At 43.9% G+C, this 15,759-nt stretch overlaps 1 protein-coding gene across 2 annotated transcripts in view; it reads right to left on the minus strand.

Moving 5' to 3' along the window:
• Window positions 1–988: 988 nt before the first annotated feature.
• PAX5 (paired box 5) overlaps window positions 989–15,759 on the minus strand; it is a 232,295-nt gene continuing 217,524 nt past the window's right edge. For both annotated transcript variants that reach the window (XM_032778743.2, XM_032778746.1), the window contains exon 10: window positions 989–3,085. In XM_032778743.2, coding sequence (XP_032634634.1) covers window positions 3,009–3,085 — 77 coding nt within the window. In that variant the 3' untranslated portion in view covers window positions 989–3,008. The remainder of the gene's footprint in view (window positions 3,086–15,759) is intronic.

Raw genomic sequence — 15,759 nt, forward strand, 5'->3', positions numbered from 1 at the left:
CACTACCCATTGAGCCCCACGATCTAGCCAGCTTTCTATCCACCTTATAGTCCATTCATCCAATCCATACTTCTTTAATTTGCTGGCAAGAATACTGCGGCAGACCGTATCAAAAGCTTTACTAAAGTCAAGATATATCATGTCCACCACTTTCCCCATATCCCCAAAGCCAGTTATGTCATCATAGAAGGCAATCAGGTTGTTCAGGCATGACATGCCCTTGGTGAATCCATGTTGACTGTTCCTGATCATCTTCCTCTCCTTCAGGTGCTTCAAAATGGATTCCTTGAGGACCAGCTCTAAGATTTTTCCAGGGACTGAGGTGAAGCTGATTGGTTTGTAGTTCCCTGGGTTCTCTTTCTTCCCTTTTTTAAAGTTGGGCACTATATTTGCCTTTTTCCAATCGTCCATGACCTCCCCCAATCATCACAAATTTTCAAAGGTAATGGCAAATGGCTCTGCAATCACATCAGCCAACTTCCTCATCACCCTCGGATGCATTAGATCTGGCCCCATGGACTCGTACATGTCCAGCTTTTATACATAGTTCTTAACCTGTCCTTTCACCACTGAGGGCTGCTCACCTCTTCCCCATGCTGTGCTGCTCAGTGCAGCAGTCTGGGAGCTGACCTTATCTGTGAAGACTGAGGCAAAAAAAGCATTGAGTACTTCAGATTTTTCCACATAATCTGTCACTAGGTTGCCTCCTCCATTCAGTAAGGGTCCCACACTTTCCCTGACCTTCTTCTTGTTGCTAACATACTTGTAGAAACCCTTCTTGTTACTCTTCATATCTCTTGCTAGCTGCAACTCCAATTGTGCTTTGGCCTCCCTGATTACACCCTTGCATGCTTGAGCAATATTTTTATCCTCCTCCCTAGTCATCTGTCCAAGTTTCCACTTCTCTTAAGCTTCCTTTTTGTGTTTAAGCTCACCGATGATTTCTCTGTTAAGCCAAGTTGATTGCCTGCCATATTTGCTATTGTTCCTGCGCCCTCAATAAGCCTTCTTTAAAATATAGTCAGCTCTCCTGGACTCCTTTCCTCCTCACATTAGCCTCTGAACATTTCATCTGTGGGTATGTGGATGTTTACTAACCTAAACTCCTGGGCAGGAACCCGGCTCCAGTTAGGGACTATCTGCCTTGGAAACTAGAGATGCCTCTGTTCCGAGTCTGATCAGAAGACATACTAAATTTAGTACAAAGGTTTTGGAAGGAACATGCAGCCAAAACTCACTGAATTGCTACCATTTGATTTGCTGACATCCATTCAGAACAAGCAGCACAAAGATAAAATTATAATTCAAAAGTTATTTCTCTGGAAATAATATTTGTACTTCAATTGTCCACTTATAGGAGACCTATTTTGGGCTAGACCCTTATTCATGGACCCAAATGGGATTACTACAGACTGTAAGTGCTCACCAGTGCAAGGATGGTAGAATTTGTCCCTTTCACACTAATTATGGCAACTCTGCGCAAGGCTATGAACCAGATCCTGAGCCCATGTGAGTCAGTGGGAGTTTTCCATTGTCTTCAGTGGAAACACTTCTAATTTTCCCTTTATGCAGATGAGAAGTCTGCTGATCATACAGGATTAAAAAAAGCTTTTCCTTCGGGAAATAATGAGTAGTTGATATGGTTCCGTTGAATTGGTGCTGATTGATGTACTAGCTTAACCAATCATTTGTACGCTGCCCTCTTCTGTTCATTAGCTCCGAGAAGTAGAGAACATTGAACACAATGTCACTTGGTTCTATTAATGCTCTCTCTTTGAGAGAGAGAGGGAATATACAGAATTAATGGGTCAAATTCATCCCCAGTGTAACTTTATGGATTCCAATGGAATGGATTTACTGTAGCCCACTGTGTACAAGGAATGACTTTGAGAAATGTCTTCATTTAAACATATAGGTATCCCAAAATGTGTGTCCCCCATCTGTTTGATTTGTAATGCAGTGTTTGTATGTTTCAGTGTACATGGGACCCCGAATGTAATATTGTTTGAGATATCAATTTGAAAAATCATCACCTTGGGATTTTTCTCATTTCTTTACAAAATAGAAATAATTGGGTGTTTGCAAGTAATCTATATAGTTGTACATAAGGGGTTGGTTATTAATTAGGAATTCCTTCTCTGATGTGGTTTAACTTGAAAGCAGAGAATTTGTTTCAGTGCTAGTTATGATTACAAACAAACATAAATAAATATTTAGCAGTAAAATGTCACAAACCGCCCATGTCTTTCAGTTGCTCGTGTGTTCCGTGCCAGCTCATAGCATGTTCACACACGACTGTCACTGTGACGCTGTATATAGAAATAACATCAGCCCCACATATAGCCACAATGAATGTTAACCTGGTTCAAAGTCGGTTAAAGCTTACTGAATTCTTTGAATCAGTGCACCAGTTTGAAAACACATTTTTCAGATGCATTTTCGGTTCATAATTTGTACCATGTTGCTGTTTATGCTAAGCCACTCTCAAAAGTAACACAAGGAAGCAAGTTATTTACAGTGGTGCTGTGTAAATTGAGCAGACCAATCCTTATTTACCAAAAAAAAAAAGCCAGACAGCTCATGTTGAGTCACACAGCCTGCATCAATGCACCTTAAGGGAGACATCCCAAGTTGGCCTGCTCAAAGTCAGAACTGCTTCCGGTCCCCAGGCGCAGCTGAGAGAACCAGAGGCAGCGAGATCAGTAGGCTGTGTGTAGGATGCAGCTACTGCACCTTTCAAATCAGATGGAAGGGCAGCAGAACTGGTTTCTCCCGTTTCTTTGTTTTGTATGAGAGCCTAGTTAATATCGTCAGAATTTCATGGACTTAAAAAATAATAATAATTAGTTCACCCAGTTTAAAGAGTAAAATTTCAGCCAGCGGGTTCCTACTGGATACTTTTGTCTTCCTTCCTTGCAGTCTGATTTGCATGGTTATTTCATGGTGAATCAGATGCCGTCAGCCTGGATGATATGTTTAGTAAGTGCTGGAGTTCCAGACTCCTTGGGTCAGTGGCGGTCATAGGCAGCAGCAGCTGCTGGGGGCGCCGCTCCTCGGGCTGCGGCACTGTAATAATAAGGAGAGCCTGAAAGAAAGAAGATGGCTATGAGGATCACACACGTCAAAAGGGGGCAGCCTGCCCAACACACCGTGCGCACCAGACAGCTGTCTTGGCTGGAGTTAGACCCATGCTGATAAGGGCCTGCAAAGTGGTACAACAAAAATGCTATAAGACACATCACTTTAAAACATTAAATGCCAGAATGCTGCAGACCACACCTCCCATTTCAGTTCTCCTTTCGGTATCTTCAGCTCTGCAAAGAGGTGGGCAAGCCCAGACCATTATGGTCTTGTGGAGTCTCACTGAAGTGATTTGGACTCCCAAGGGTAAATGGATCTACGCTATCAGATCCCCTGGTGGGATCAAGGCATTTGTCTGGATTAGATCTGGTTGGGGAGAATTCAGTAAACTTGGAGAAGGGCAGAGGAGGATTGGTTCTGTGAAGTATCTGTGAATCTTTCCTGGTATTTGAGAATCTATTTGGTATTCGAAAACATTTTTAAACTATCACAAGTGGCTAATGTTTTATCTGCTAAGTGTCTGGAGTTGATATTCTGTGTCGGAGCTTTGAAATTGGTCACTCGAGTCAGAAGTGGATCCAATACGCAAGGTCTCCATCCAATATGCCAGTTTTAGATTGAATACATGCCTTCAGCATTGAATACATATATCCAGCTGCACCAAGCAAGCCAGTTTCAAAGCTTTGCAAACTCAGGAATGCCGATGGGCTTGAGTATGTCTGAACTGAATCAAACCCTGGAATTTGCACAATATTAGTGACTGTTTTCTGGCCCCTTAGAATTGAGCATCGCTAGATTGGATCATCTTTTCAGAATCTAGATTTTTTGTTTGAATGTAAGTGTGGGTTACTTTTTAAGTATATGTGTCTAGATAGGATTGACTATTAGGTAACACAACAGCATACAAAAAGGAGTATGAGAAATAGACTTAAAAGGGCTAATTTTCCAAGTGTCATGTGTATATGGAGATATACCTATCTCATAGAACTGGAAGGGACCTTGAAAGGTCATTGAGTCTAGTCCCCTGCCTTCACAGCAGGACCAAGTACTGTCCCTGACAGATTTTGCCCCAGATCCCTAAACAACCCCTTCAACGATTAAACTCACAACCCTGAGCTATCCCTGCCCTAACAGAGCTATCTCCCCCCAAAGTGGCTTCACCTTGGCCTCAAACGCTGCATTTTGCATGCCCAAAGTTTGTGGCATGCAGTTTTGAATGGAGATTGTGGGTTTACTCATGCTGTGGAGAGGGCAAAGACACTTAAACTCATTCCCTAGGTCTTCAAGGAATTTGGCAGGTTAATAAAGCCAACAGCATGTCCAGTCACACTGATCTGGGCTTGCTCCTGAAGACCTCAGCAAGTCTAAGCAATCACCGATGGCCCCAGATAGTGGGTGCACTGTGTGCATTACCACACCGAAGGCTTGAACGACGGTCCTCTTAGTCTATTAGCAGCGAGTCTACTACGTCAACCAAAACAGTGATTTCTTCTAGCCAACCACGTGGATTTAGGCTAGCCTTGTTACAAAGGTGCTGAGCCCCAGTGACTTCAGCTGGAGCCTCAAGTACTCAGCACATCAGAGAATCAGGCCTTGCATGTACAGATATAGTAAAAAGGGACAGAAAGAACATACCTGCTTCCCCCACCCGTGCACCCCCCCACCACACACACATACCTGCATACTGTGCTATATGTTTTGGGTGCCCCCGGCTGTACACATCAGAAATGCAAGAAGTTGTGTAGTTAGCTTTGCATCAACATTCAATTCACAGAGTTTCGCTGAGAGCATGTGGAGACCTGGGGAAAGTCGTGATGAGGGGTCTGTCTCTGAGGGCCAGACAGGGCATGTAGGGAGCCTGGAGAGCTCTTCCCTTCGTTCCCTCCATAACGCCGCAGAGAGGAGGCAACAGCCAAAATCCCTGAACCAATGCCAGCTGTTGAAGCTGAGCTGCTCCATTTTGAGAGAGGTCTCAACTCTCAGAGTGTGTCTATGCCAGAGCCACAGGTGGAGTTCCCAGCTCAGGCCGACGTACACACTCAAAGCAGAAGCCTAGCTGTGACAGCACAGGCCGAGGCATGGAGTACAAGCCCTCAGGTACATTCCGCTTCCCACGCTGCTGCGGCTACCCGGCTATTTCTAGCATGACCTATCCTGTCCTGTTTCCTAGTGCTCTCTCTGTTGGACTGTATCTGCCCACCGGCTCTGGTATTATGCTTAGATTGTCAGCACGTCCAGGCAGCGGACACCACTCCATTCTGTGCTATGCAGCATCTAGCACAAAGGGCTCCCAAGCGCTACTGAAGTGCAAATGAAATGTAGTGTCAACTCCAGCAGTGGGTTCGGCCAAGCCCCACAGCACATGCTGAGCCAGTGCAAGTAGAGGGAGACCAACCAAAGCAGCCAGCTGGTGCATTCACAGCATGCTTCCTTCTGCCCCAGACCCTAGGGGGACCCCTGGGCTCCAAGCTTCTGCAGAGGTTGGGGCTGCTCCCTTCGCAAGCACAGGGATTTGCTCCAGGAAATATCTTTCATCCTGCCCCCCTGCACCTCGCCATTTACTGGAAGAACTGCCGCTCGTTTCACCTGGATCTATGTGGTGCCTGTTGTCATAGTTTCAGACCACAAACGTTAACATAGCCAGCTTCACCCACTCCTGCAGCTCAGGGTTGCCCATTCTTCTTCTGCCGAGTCCTGTGCTCTGGTGTGACACCAAAAAGAACTTTTTATGGTCAATAAACTGCTTTAGCTGAAAATGGGTCTCCTTCCTTGCCAGTGGCTCTGCTTTCTCGGCTTGTGGCTCACCACCTCTGGGACAGGCGGAAACTGCCTGCATTCCACCAGACTCAGGGAAAGGGGATTCAAAAAAATGTCTACACTGGACTGTGTTCTAGATGGCCAAGTGCTGACACCGGAATACTAGAACTGCATCCCTGAGTGCTAAAATAATATGCAAAGTCAGCTGATTTCAGCTCCAGCTGTAATTCTTACAGATAGGGTTTTTCTTTCCACTTGCCCAGACTGCTCTCTCTGCTGAGCTGAGCTAGGGCTCTCTCTTCCAAAGCCCTATTTCCTTTTTGATTTTTGACTAGTACTCATTGGTAATGCTCCTTTTTTACCCAAATGAGAAAGATCAGTTTGGGTCTTAAAGGGTCAATGATTTAGTTGGGGATTGGTCCTGCTTTGAGCAGGGGGTTGGACTAGATGACCTCCTGAGGTCTCTTCCAACCCTGATATTCTAGGATTCCGTGATTCTAACACCAGCTTGAGTTTGTTTGGTCTGTGAAGTAACTCATCTTGGAATAGTCAGTTTCCAGGTCAAGCACCCCTTCTGTAATTCTATTTAAAAAATAATGTATTAAAAGAATTCTGCAGGTTTTCCTGCTCCCCTCTTGATGTTTAGGGTGATCCTTCGGGCTGGGTTTAGAGAAATGCCACCACTCATGCTCAAGCCCACTCCGATTCCTTCCCTAGTCTCTTTTCTCTCTGTGTATGCCCCCACCTGCAGCCCTGCTGCTACGGTTACCAGAAAATGCCTTCACACAGTAACCAGGGCCGGGCATGCAATAAGACTGGCTGCACATCAGGTGAGCAAACGGAGCCTAAAATAGAATCAGAATGTTTCAGGACACAGTGATCTGCTAACCTGAGGGTGTGCGCTGCCTGTGGTCACCAAGTACCATCATCTCCAATTTACAGCCAATACTTTCATACTTTTGAGCCAATGCAGGGTGTCCAACATTACCATAACTCTCCTACTATACTCCCCAGGCTCAAGCAGTTTAGCCACATTCTCAAAGGAGAGATGGCCTCTCAACAGAGCAAGAGGCTCCTCAAGACATTGCTCTACTAAGACACCAACATCCATGCCACTGCCTTGTGTTTTCCTGCCTCCTGCATGCCAGGAACTCAACTCAGATTTCCTCACCAGAGGTGAGTGCCAATGTCCAAGCTGCCTTGGCACCGGCAGGTCAGCAAAAACACTGTTACACTAACATGCCTCAGTGAAATGCCGGCACAAGACACAATCCTGGCCTCAATTATTCTGCACCACTGAGTCTGAGCTTGCAATCCCAACAGGGGGAGGGAACTGCTTTATAATGCTCTGAGCCCCCGCAGGTCATCAAATATTTGGGCTGAACATCAATAATGAACAACTGCACCACGTGCTGTATTGCTTGCTTACAAGTAATTCCTGGCAGGGCAGCTCCAGCTGCTATGTCAGCGGAGAACTCGATTCGAGGACACTGGATTGAGGACCGTTGCATTACAAAGAAGCTCATTAGAAAGCCCACCTTTACTACCATTTGTGACTGGCAAACCTGCTGCAGAGGAGGTGGGATAGGTGCTATGGGTTTGAACAGTACTAGCTGGAACGCAGGACAATGGTCTGACTCTGCAGAGGCTGACGTGCATGCTTAACATAAACCAACAAGTCATCCCAATGAAGTCAGGTAGACTGTTTTCTTGTTTAAAGTTCAGCCACCGTGATCCTATTTTCACCTCAGAAGAACAGAAGATTGGACTCTCCCAAGAGAGGGGAGGAAAACACCGCATTTTCAGCTAGCTTAAATGGACTGCTAGTATAGCTTTAAGTCTCAAACAACGTAAAAGGTCAGGTGACAAGAAATGGAAGCCATCTTTGTTCCAGAAATGATCTGGAGTTAGGAGAAAGCAAATACATATTGTGGGCAAGCTCCAGAATAGCCTTTTTAATAACCCAACAATAAGAAACATATAAGAAGATAAAGGTTTAGGGAGGAGGAATGAGAGGAGAATCAGACACACAGTAGCACTTCTGAATCCTGAGTTCATTCACTGAGTCTCTCATGCCCAATTATGTTTTACATCATTCCATGTTCCAAGGTAGAACCGATGTGTTCCACGCTGTAGCTCAAGATATTTCCCATTAATTTCATTTGAGCACTCTCTCTGTGAGCACCAGCACAGATGAATAAATAACACTGCCAGTGAGGGTTTTCAAAAATTCTCTTGGTTCTACCTTTCCAGTTCAGTGTGTTTACCCAGCACTGCCATAAAGAATAAATGTGATGATAAATAAAAAGGTCCTGACAGGTCCTCAAATCTTCTTCCAAATATCTTTTCTGGTGATCACAAAAGAAATGAAGCTGGAATTTTGGAATCACATACACTGTCCATCGTTGGGCCTTTTCTTATTGCCACCACAGAACTCTGAAAAGGTATCTGACCCGCATTCACAAGTTACAGTAATGAGTTAATTTTTCTCAGTCTGCTACAGGTTTTATATATGCACATATTCAAAGGCACATTATTGTATCATCCCCACTGGCCAGGCTCATAATTATACGATCACTAAGGCTTCTGATAAACCATCGAGTCAACAAAAGGCCCCCTTAATTCAATGCCTGGGAAACATCCAAGTGACTTCTCATCACAATCAAGCTCACAGGTTGTTCTCCCTAGAAACCCATGACTCTCATAGGAAAGCAAAAGTATATATGGTTGAAAAATATTAATTGGGGGGAGATCTCATAAGCCCCGTTTCAAGCTTTCTTTTGCTTTCACTGGGATCTCTAAAGTGCTTGCATTTTCCTTTGTTTAAAGAAAAGTACCAGCGCGACGCTTTCTCAGTTCACAAGCTCTACATTCAGCTGCTCCATATGTGATATGGCCTTATATTGCACTGAGTGAATGATTGTCTGATGCTTAAAAAAAGGAAAAAGTATTAACCACAATGGGAGAGAGAGACAAAGAGAACTGCTGACTGTGCATACAGTGGAGAGCAAATCCCGAAGAGGATGTCTGGACATTTCTGTTGGGACTTCTAGGCAGAGGAGATAAAGACTCCTGTTCATCCCAAACCAATGTGCGCTGGGGTGGGAGGGGTCCCAAAGTCAGCACTCGCCTCCTTTCCACGTGCCCACTGGACTCAATGGAGAGAGAACTGCCGATTACAAGGGAAGTGTAGCAGGGGCAAGATCAGGCCTTCTCTGATCAGCCAATCCAAACAAGGTGGCTGCTGGATGTAAGGCTGGAGAGCCATCAAACTCATTTCCCCAGCTAGGGCTGCTACTTGTGTCCAGACAATAGAGAATTTCCAGCTCAAAAAATGTACATGCATGTGCATTGTAAAGATGTTATTCTATGGGGAGATTTATTCCCACTGGCCCCACTTCATCTGTCCCCAGGACCCAAACAGACCAGTAATCTAATGTCTTCAATTGTCCCTCCCCTGAAGTGTCTTGGCATGGAGAGGAGAACTCTACCCCAGCCCATCATCCATAAACCTGACATGTTACAGTAGTGGCAGCGGCAATATCAGCCAGCAGGGGTTACTCTTACCAGGCACTAAGACAACGCAAGGCTAAATGAGGATTGGGTCACTGACAACACTCAGCACAAAGCAATGCTGCCGTGACATTCGGACAGTGATTAAGCTAAGGAACCCTAAAGACCACCATAAGGTAGGCCTCATTCTGATCCCACAGTGTACAGCAGGTGTAACTCCACCAAAGTCACTGGAGTTGTGCCATTTAAAACCATCATGAGAGGTGAATGAGGCCCAATCTTTTTATTCCCAGCATCAGAAAAGCAAGTAAAGTGAGGGGTGTGTAACCTTAACCCTAACCTTAACTCTAACCCTAAGACGTCACTGGGGGATTCAAATTTGTTTTCAAATTAATTTTTCAGACTCTTCTAAAATTAAAATATGCCGTGTCTGCCCCACACAGCATGCCATCAGGATGTGTACGGAGGAGGCAGTGCAACGTTGACCAACAACCCTTCAGCATCCAGTGGGACCCTGGCAATAGGGTTAAAGACGGAGACAAGAGGAGAAATCACTATGGTACTGTGAGACATCATGGAGAAGTCACAACATTCAAGGCATAAGTGAGATATGAATATTTCAAACACATAAGACTGAGACTACAGGCATTAACTATACAACACCGGTGATAGTGCAGATTAGGAGTCTTTGGATATAACATTTAATAGGAGGCAATCAGCACATATTTCAAAATGGAAAGACCCTCTAGCATGTCTCATCAGCCACAACGCTCCACGGAAGGGTTGGAAGTAAATAATGAATTTTGTTCAGGGTACGTTATGGGAGTATTTCTAATAAAACACAGGTATTCCTATGATCTCCTTAGGTGACCTAGACAAAGAAGCACCAGCTGTAATGGGGAAACCCAGAAGAAGGACAAGATGGAAAGCAAGCAGAAGACAAATTACTCTACCTTCAGGATGACAGTGTGGTATATAATAGAAGCAGCACCAAGCTAACAAATGGAAAGTAATGTACAGGAGTTAGAACTATGAAAAATAATATCATGTTGTTGTTAAAGAGGGGAAGGAGGTGCCGCCCTCCTTTGACAATTTCTAAACTTTTTGGTGGAGCAATGTAAAAAGCAATAGTGTTAACCTACTGCCCACAGAAGATTTCCCAAGGTGGGCTTCCATTATCAACCCCACATTTCAGACGGGAAATAGAGGCGCAGAGTGGTAAGCAATTTCATAGATTTTAAGGATAAAAGAGACCATTATGATCATCTTGTCTAACATTCTGCATAGCACAAGCCAGAGAAAGAACTGGGAAGAGAACTCATGGAGCCAAGTTCTTCATGCACAGAAGCATCACTGATTTCAGATGGAGTTATATCTATTAACGGCACTGGGGAATTTAGCCCTAAGAGTTGATGACACATGACAATAAGGAAGATTTCTCATGGAGACGCAAGGAGGGTCTCAGTATGGAGGGTTGGTATAACAGGGTTAAACTCTGAGAGTTATAACTATCTTCCAGAGATTTTTGTCTAGATTAGGGTCAACACAGATTACAGAGAAAGACACCCCAGCTAGGAAGAAGAATTAGAGATCAGTTTTTGGTTATTGAATTCTTTCTTCTTGAGAATATTTGACTGGAGAGCCACTCAGGGTTTCAGCCAGTCCATCTGTAGGGCTCAGGAAAGAATGTATTTCCCTCATACACAGTTTTAACTCCCCCAACCCCTTCCTCTGAAGCATAAGAGATCTGCCTTGGCTATAGAGGAGATACTGGTTGGGGTGGCCCGTGCAGTGAGGTGCTACAGAAAATCTTCTGTCTTAGATTTCTGACTGGTAGGTCTTGTTCAGATATGCCCAGGGTCACACTGATCTCTGGATTTGGGGTCAGGAAGGAATTTTGCCTCAGGTCAGACTGGCAGAGACCATGGGGGAGTTTACCTTCCTCTGTAGCACAGATGGGGTCATCTGGGCATATCTCATCTAATCCATGCCCTGCCACCACAGGGGACTCGGGCAATGGTTGCACCTCGGTCTCTCCTGATCTCTGCCCTATAGCACACAACAGTTTAGTCTCCCAAGGACCAAAACGCTTTGGTTTAACTTAAGTCTTTGGGATCAATAAAGGGGGGATCTGGGTTAAAATTAATGGCCTGTGTTATGCAGGGGGTCAAACTAGATGAACTCTAAGAGCATATGATGGTTTTGATTCCTTGCTGCATCTCAAGTATTCCTGTCTGAAGGAAAGGCATGTTCCTGTTGGGGAAATATTTACTGTTTGCCCTGGAAGATGATAAAAACCTATTTAAGAACATAAAAAGTTTAAGAACAGATATTTTATAGCATTTCAGAGTTCATAAAGGAGAGCAACACATATGGATTGGACTGATGCCAGTCTAGTTCAAAAGGAAGTGATTTTTTAGGATGTGGGGGTGAAGGGAATTTATGTATAGAAGAAATGTTTAAAAGGAATTTCATTGAGACATGAAAAATTAATTCCCTTTGTTTCATGCACTCAAACTCATGAGTGTTAACTAGTGTTGTACAGTCATAGGAAGAGGAGGAACACAGCCTTCATCTGATATGATCCTTTAAATTCTCAAACAACATTACAAATGCTACCCCATGGAGAGCAGCTAGATACCAGTAGCAGCACTCCTAACATTCAGAGGTCTGCAGCTTGGTAGTGCATGAGTGTTCCTTTCCAGTAGGAACTCAATGGGCATTCTCCCTTGAACCAAACTCCTTTTGACTTGCATGGGGGTTGGATCAAGTGAGGGTGGCAGAATTTTGTTCAGTGTTACTGGATAAAATTCACCTTCCAGAGCAGGGAATCCACTGTAGGCAGGTGGAAGGCTGCAGTGAAAGGCAAATCTCAAGGGCAGAAACTTGAGAGAATGCGAGCATTGTGGCTTGGATACCAGGGCCCAGAAGATCTGCATTTAATTCTTGTTTCTGTTACAGACTCCCTCTGTGACAGTAGACAAGTCATGTAATTTCTCTGTGCTATCAAAACTGAAGCCAGTAGAGCTACACCAATTTACACCAGCTGAGGATCATCCATGCCTATGTGTTACTCAATCTCAACCAGTTCAAATCCCCAGCAAGGGCTGAAACTGATGCAGACTTTTTTGGGGGAGAAAGGGAGGGATAGTTCAGCAGTTTCAGCATTAGCCTGCTAAACCCAGGTGTGAGTTCAATCCTTGAGGAGACCACTTAGGGATCTGGGGCAAAAATCAGTACTTGGTCCTGCTAGTAAAGGCAGGGGGCTGGACTCGATGATCTTTCAAGGTCCCTTCCAGTTCTAGAAGATAGGTATATCTCCAGTTATTATTCAATGGGAGGGATAGCTCTATGGTTTAAGCATTAGTCTGCTAAACCCAGGGTTGTGAGTTCAATCCTTGAGGGGACCATTTAGGGATTGGTCCTACTTTGAGCAGGGGGTTAGACTAGATGATCTCTTGAGATCCCTAATAATCTATGATCATGAAGATAATACACTTGGGGAGCTACCTCAGAGGTGTGTTGAAAGTCCTGGTTTGATCAGTGTGGTGGATGTGATCTTTCAACAGTTCCAATTAGAGCTAGTCCAAAAAAAAAAGGGAGGGGAATGGCTTTTCAGTCCAATTGAAACTTTTAATGAAAAATTATTATTTTGGTCAGAAGATTCATATTAAAAACATGGAAGTGAAAAAGTTCCAATCATTTTTCTGGTTGTTAAAGATCTGGTGCTTTGGGTTTTCCCCCCTACTTCCACTGATTTTTTTACCTCCTTTCCTGTTCCAAAAAGGGAAATAAAGAGAGATACAGTTGGGGAAACAAACAACAAAACACTTTGAAAACTGGAACATTTTTTTTCAATTAGAAACGAAACAGAAAAAATTGTTCTGTTCCACATCTTTTATAGGAAAAAGAAATCAGGCACATATACAATGAAGCACAAAATCTTCATTTTGTTTGATTTTTCCCCTCCAAGCATTCCAAGGATTCTATTTTCCGGCCAGTCTGTGTCCCAATGTAGAGGTGTTCAGATCCAAGCTTTTGCTTTGGAGCCATGTGCAGTGTGAGATCAATTTTTAAAAACAGGAGACTGTTCAAGAACGTCCTTTCTTAGTCCCTAGAATCTAGTGCACTGGTTGCCCTGCCCTACAATTCAATGAGTTGGGTTATCCTGGCATCTAAGTTGATGCCCAGTCAGGATTTCCCAACCGTCTAGATGCATGCTTCAGCCGGGATTCTAAATCCAGCACCATCAGAGGACAAGACTTAGAGAAAGCTCTGCTTTTACACAATTAATTAGCAATTCAGAGCGATGAAGCCAAATGGAGTGACCAAGCAGGTCTCAGTGTTAAGGCAAAAACACAATGAAAATTAAGGGAAAAAAATAGATCATTGCTGGATAAAAAATAGAGGGAGAAATCCAGGCCCCACTGAAGTCAATGGCAAAATTCACTTTGACTTCAAGGGAGCCAGGATCCCACCCTGAATCGCTCAGGACTGAAAGAACAAAAGCCATTTTCCTCCGGCCTTCTCCTGCCCCCATTACATTTCTTACTCGGTGCAGCTATTAAAGCCCAATATTTCTCTGAAGCTGCTCAACAGCACCACATTTCTTGTAAGTTTGATTTTCTCCAATTCACATTTCTGTGATGAAATCAAAAAGGCCTGTATTTAAAGTGAAAAATGAAACCATCACATCACAAAACATTCACTCTCTCCCCCTGTCATTACCCTCTCATCTAGAATAAACTTGTCCATTCTTCTGTCATTTTTTCTTTCTAATTCATATAATCATCAATTTATTTCTTGACACAGTCATTTCTGGCACAGACTTGTTCTCTAATCCTTTTATAGAAACCCCCCAAAGAACTGATTCTAATCCTAATTGACTGGTTCCAAACCCTTTCACCTCATATGAAGCCATGCCAATATTGTCGATCCTGTGACCCTGTCTCCTGTAACAACAGCTAGATAGCTCAGGTATATCCAAGAGGGAACCCTGTCATACTCACTTACATTTCACAATGCACACAAATCACATCAGTTCAGAAGTGGGAACAGTGCATCAAACAAAATCTGCCGTGATCAACATCTAGTCAAAAGTAATGAGTGAAAATGGTAAAGAAGTTATTACAACAAACCAGCCTGAAATTGAATCATTTTTCTTCATTAGACTGTGTTGCTATTATCCACTTTTAGCATGTTTGTGGTAAGTAGACTTTAAACAGGCAGGCTCGCTAGATGTCAATAACGGGTAACCGAGTGCGTGTGTGTGTATGTGTGTTCATACAAATCACAGCGGCCTTTATGATTTTAACACTGCAGTGGAAAACAAAGAAGGACGCACCTAGTCTGATGACTGCTCTCTACGTAATTACACACTGATAACTGGTCACTGCAGCCGGACAACTTTAAGAGTGAAAACTAAGGTTTAAGCTGTGCTCACTCATACTGAAACTGAACAGGTTATTTCTCTCCCACTAAGCTGGCAGCAAAACTCCTGATGACTTCAGTGGGTGCAGGACTGAGTCCTTATTTTTAAGAATCTAAAGCCTACAAACCAGGAGGGGGCTGACACCTGAGGCTGGTTACGTCACTTGAACGCAGAGAAAGGCACTCAGGTACCAGGCCGATCAGAGCAGTATAAGAAACTGAACACTGTCGAACAGAATGGCCTGAAGGCTCCAGGCAACAGTAATGACTTATGCTGGCATTAGATGGCTCTGCCTGTTTGGTACCTGTCCAGTGATTTAAAACTACTGAAGAAAACAAACACACATCAAGCACTCTGATTCAGTTACTTTAGTTTGGTCATCGGCCTGGTGACAAGAGTCATAGAGCACTGCATTCAGAACAGCCTGGTGAGGATGCTATTAACCTCTATTGGACCAGTATGAAAACTGAACTGAGCCCACGAGGTGTATACAGGCAGCAGTGCACTATGGAAGGATTAGCCCCACAGAACAAAGAGATGTGTGTGTATAGAGGTGCAGAATTGGTATTGCCGTATGATCAGCTACTTCAACTTACTGGATCCCGTTTAATGGTTAAACACCACCCAAAGGGAGGGAAACTACCTAACACTCTTCACAGCTAATGTGTGTTTGGAAAGAAAAAACCCTGGAAGCAACAATTCCATCCTTTAGGTCACCTGTGGTTTTAGCTCACTTGACTCCCATTATCTTTCATGTTGCTCCCCATCTATCATTTTTCACCCTGAAATTTTCTTTCTCATTGCCACTGCTCCCCTTTTCCAAGTTTATGTTTCCCCCAAGGATGCACTAGGGACTGGCAAAATCTCAGCTTGCTGCAACTCCTGTTGCTACGATTCTTTCCTGACCAGCAAAAAGAATTCACTGAACATGTATTCTTTTAAGTGTTCAAGGTATTACACTGCCATCTCAACAAGGG

This window comes from Chelonoidis abingdonii, chromosome 6 (genome assembly GCF_003597395.2).
Source record: "Chelonoidis abingdonii isolate Lonesome George chromosome 6, CheloAbing_2.0, whole genome shotgun sequence".
In the NCBI taxonomy this organism is placed as follows: domain Eukaryota; kingdom Metazoa; phylum Chordata; order Testudines; family Testudinidae; genus Chelonoidis; species Chelonoidis abingdonii.